Source organism: Sinocyclocheilus grahami, unplaced genomic scaffold (genome assembly GCF_001515645.1).
Source record: "Sinocyclocheilus grahami isolate Dianchi unplaced genomic scaffold, SAMN03320097.WGS_v1.1 scaffold471.1, whole genome shotgun sequence".
NCBI classification, from domain to species: Eukaryota; Metazoa; Chordata; class Actinopteri; order Cypriniformes; family Cyprinidae; genus Sinocyclocheilus; species Sinocyclocheilus grahami.
This window is the reverse complement of record NW_015505650.1, coordinates 381,168-385,931: the sequence shown is the minus strand read 5'-3', so window position 1 is coordinate 385,931 and position 4,764 is coordinate 381,168. Positions and strand designations below refer to the sequence as shown.

At 36.1% G+C, this 4,764-nt stretch overlaps 1 protein-coding gene across 1 annotated transcript in view; it reads left to right on the top strand.

Annotated features, from left to right (window-relative positions):
* LOC107553346 (CUGBP Elav-like family member 4) overlaps window positions 1-4,764 on the top strand; it is a 125,864-nt gene that overhangs the window by 90,055 nt on the left and 31,045 nt on the right. Inside the window, exons 6-7 of the mRNA XM_016235547.1 lie at window positions 4,076-4,219; window positions 4,578-4,734. Coding sequence (XP_016091033.1) covers window positions 4,076-4,219; window positions 4,578-4,734 — 301 coding nt within the window. The remainder of the gene's footprint in view (window positions 1-4,075; window positions 4,220-4,577; window positions 4,735-4,764) is intronic.

The window sequence follows — 4,764 nt, the reverse complement described above, 5'->3', positions numbered from 1 at the left end:
TTCTTCTTCTTCGTCGTCTCGTCTCATGCGCTCACTCAACCAAGGGTTCTAACCTCGCCCTCCCCACCCCCCAACCATTCACATTTCTGTAGGCAGGAATTATGTGTAATGAAATTCTAATGAGCCGCTTTGTGACATCACAAAGCCCGGAAACAAACGCTGTAGTCCAAACGAGCCGTTCGTTGTAGTTCTTGAAAAGGGATTTTTAAAAAAACGAAATATCTCCCTTTGGAGTAGACTTTGAGATTTGTAACTTTCTTACAGATCTTTTTTATGCCCAAACATACACACTACACACTGACTAAAATTAAAAAAGTGAAAACGCATAATAGGACCCCTTTAAAATAGCTTGAATGCAACTCTACACCCTTGCCTCATTTACTATACAGTACGTGGATCTATGAATATGCAAATTAGCCCCGCCTCCACTCAGTCACACAGCAGCCAGTGCCTCCTGAACTGTACTGAACTGTAGTAAGCGTGATGCAATGGCAAGAGGAAATATTGGTTGAATTAAGCCATATGTGTTTGAACCATAAATAAGCTGGTATGCTCAATGTAAGCAAGGAGACTGATGGCTAACTTCGTGAGGTAGCATTATGTGTTTGCGCTGGTTCGTACTCGGATAATGACTGATAAAACTGTTTTTAATACAGTGGATACTGTAACATTCGTTAAATTTACTTACTTGACGATGTTGTGTCCTCAAAATGCCTTGAAGACTCAAATCCAGCCAAGTTTGTGATTCCAAATCACGCCGGCGATCATACGCGTGTGACGTGCGGATGTCAATGCGGCTACTTTTACACTGCTGCCGCGGGTTATTATTCAAGTTAGCGGTTCTAAATACAAATAAATAAGCACTAACAGCACATGACATCGTGAAAATAGGGGAAAATATTAACAGTTATTGAAAAATCTGATTGGCACATGGTTTGTCTAAAAGCATATTAAAATCAACACAGAGACAAATAAACAATATAAAAAACTTGATTTTCACCACAGGGGGACTTTAATTAGTTTAGCTTGATTTACTAAAATAACTAACACTAAAAACCGAAATAAAAATTTTGAAAAACTAGATAGACACACACACACATATGTATATATGTATATATATATATATATATAACAACAAACTAATAAACTAAAGCATTAACAAATGAAAATTTAAAATATAAAAATACAAATGAATTTAAAATATTAGTAAAAAACTAATATAAAAATAAAAATGAAAGCCCCCTGCTGGGACATGAAAGTGGCGTTGTTGCAGAATGGCATCATGGGAGCAGCGGCGCAGATGAGACGAGATCTGCTTGAGCTTGAGTTTAGTGTCTGTCCTCTTCCTCCTCAGCGTAATATCTTTTACTTTCTGACCTCAGTGTATCTTCAGAGCGTCTGATATCTATTAAAACCCGCCGGCTGCCGCAGGGCTTCAAGGTGGCAAACGTCCAGACATCATCATAATGAGAGGATTGTGATGTAGATGCCATCATCTCGCTCTCTTTATGTTTGTTTAATGGTCTGTCTGTAATCACGTCTCCAGTTGCCCTTGTGTTTGTGTGTTTCCAGCGTTCCAGTGCAGTAATTAAATAGGACCGGCCGGGAGCTGTGTGTGTGTGTGTGTGTGTGTGTGTGTGTGTGTGTGTGTGTGTGTGCGTTGTAAGTGCAGACAACATGGTTTACACAGCGTTCGTTTGAGAATATTGTATACAAAGTGATCAGCTAACTAATTAACGGACTACATATGACATGCAGATGTATGTATATAACCATACACACACTTTCATATAACATGCATTCAAACACCCATATACAGTATATATATATATATATATATATATATATATATATATATATATATATATATATATATATATATATATATATATATATATATATATATATATATATATATATATATATATATATATATATATACACATACACATATATACGCATATATACAAATTCTCGAAGGCATTTACAACCCACACGTCACTCTTAAGATACTTGACAGCAAAATAATTTAACTGATTAAAACGTAGAATATACAAATACAAGAAGTTACTTGTGACTATTACACCTCTTATCTCTCAGGATGCTGCTTGTTCCCTAACATAAACATAAGCAAGAACTAAGCAAAGGCAGTAGTACAATAACCTAATTGTCGGATATCTTATAATTCTTTGTTGAAAAATTAAACGATATATACAATTATTTAAAACTCTCTAATCTTGACCCCTACGCCAATAAGAAGTTAAGTCAAAATAGTTAAATAAGGTTTTTATTATTATTTTAAATTTTTGACACAATATCAAAACTTATCACAATATCCATGGCATTCGATCATTCTAGTTTAGACACCACAGCAAACGCTAACATGCTACTGAACACACACCTTTAGTTAAAAATAACACATTATATTTTAAAGATGGCAAATGCATTGCAAGTTTTCTGTTATATTTTTTCAAGTTTTTTTCAATTTTGTAAAAAACATTTCTGCAAACAATTTCCAGTGTTTTCTTTCCTTCACCCTTATTTATTTTTTGTTGTTAGACTTATTGTTTAATTAATTAATTAATTTAAAAAAACAATTTTATATGGATGTTCAGCATTTTTATATAAAGTTTTGTATTTATACATGCTATTTGTGTACATGTACATTGAGAAGCTACTTTTAAAGTCGCTATATAAAATAAAGTTTTTTTTTTTTTTTTATGATTTGCACTATGCAATTCTTGTACATTTACACTTGAATTATGAATACCAACAAAATCAAATGATGATCCTGGTGTGTGTTTGAATGCACTTAAAGACTGTTTAGTGTTTCCATACGCGGGACGCGGGTCTGTGTTCAGATGATGTGATTGGATTCACGCTGTGATGAATTGAGGTCCGTACAGCACAATATGATCCATACGGCCGAGAGCGGTCCATCTGAGAGTCCGTGGCGTCGGGCTTCACTTTAATGTGTCCTGCAGGGACGAGATCCTCACGATCTCCAGCGCTCACATCATGTGTCTTGATGACAGCCGTAGAGTCCGATTAAATGAATCGATGTCTGCTGCAGCGGCCGAGAGATTTAATGAGACGACGTCACAGTGAGATCAGCAGAAGATCTGCGGAAGATGCTTTCTGTCACAGGATAAAAAATAATAAAACAGGTCATTGCAACTTATCTCACAATTCTGACTTTTTCTGAGGATATAAACACAGAATTGTGAATTCTGAATTGTGAGATAAAAAGTAATTCATTTTTTATTGAATTGTGAGATATAAATTCAGAATTCTGAAAAAAATGTCAGATATAAATTCCAAATTGTGAGATAAAAAGTTGCAATTCCTTTTTTTTTTATTCCATGGAAATAAAACCGAAACAAACAAACTCAAAACGGAAACAAAAAAAAAGAATTGCAAGATTCAAACTCAGAATTCAGCAAAAAAAAAAAAAAAAAGTTAGAATTGCAAGATATAAATGCAAAATTCAGCTAAAAAGGCGACTGCGAGATATAAACTCGCAATTGCGAAAAAAAAATCCAAATTGTGAGATCAAAAGTTACAATTACCTTTTTTCTATTCTGTGGCGTCAAGATGTAATCAAGATATAAAATCAGAATTTAGAGAAAAAAGTCAGAATTGCAAGATATAAACTCTGAACTCTGAGATATGAAATGCAAGATAAAAACATGCAATTCCGAGAAAAAAAGACAGAATTTTGAGATAAAAAGTCATTACCTTTTACCAAATTCCCTTTTTTATATTTATTCCGTGGCGGACACTGAACTGAACTATGAGACATAAACTCAGAATTCAGAAAAAAGTCAGAATCGTGAGGAACTCTCGCTTGTGGAAAAAAACGTCGATTTGTGAGCGAAAGTCGCAATTACTTTTATATTTTTTTTATTCAGTTGTGGAAATAAAAAAAAACTGAATTGCGAAGTAGAAACAAGCTTCCATAGAATAATGTCTGTGAATGGAGTTCCTGTCAGAAATTACGTGAATTGAACATTATGCTTTTCGTTAAGACTTGTTTTCAGAGAATATACCTTGAGGTGTGTGTGTGTGTGTTCAGGGCGCGTCCTCCAGTCTGGTGGTGAAGTTTGCAGACACCGATAAGGAGCGGACCCTGCGTCGGATGCACCAGATGGCCGGTCAGCTCGGCATCTTCAGTCCCATGACCATCCAGTTTGGAGCGTATGGAGCTTACACACACGCTGTGAGTCTCACACACATTACCAGTCACCTTTATGAGGTTCTGTTTGTGCCACAAAAGTGCTTTGTACTAAACTGTAGATTTGTCCATGTCTACGGTCATTGCCTACCTGTAGAGCTCTATGATTTCATATTTCAGAGCTAAAGCTTAAAACAAGGATGCCAGTGGCATCAAAAAACTTGTTTTCCATTTGAATTAAGTTTTTGTTCTTTTTATAAAGTGCATTTTCTCACCCTATTAGCAGATATTAGTTGATAAATAATATCTGATGTCATTTTGTGTCTCAAGTAAATGTATCTCGATCTAAGAAGGTTTCGATGTTTGTGCTTGAAAGCGATGTACATCTGTGTGTGACGTGCAGCAGATCATGCAGCAGCAGCAGCAGCAGGCGGCGCTCATGGCAGCGACGCAGGGCTCGTATCTGAACCCCATGGCTGCCATCGCCGCCGCTCAGATGCAGCAAATGGCAGCTTTCAACGTCAACGGCCTGGTGGCTGCACCCATGACGCCGTCTTCAGGTACACACACACACTCACACACACACACAC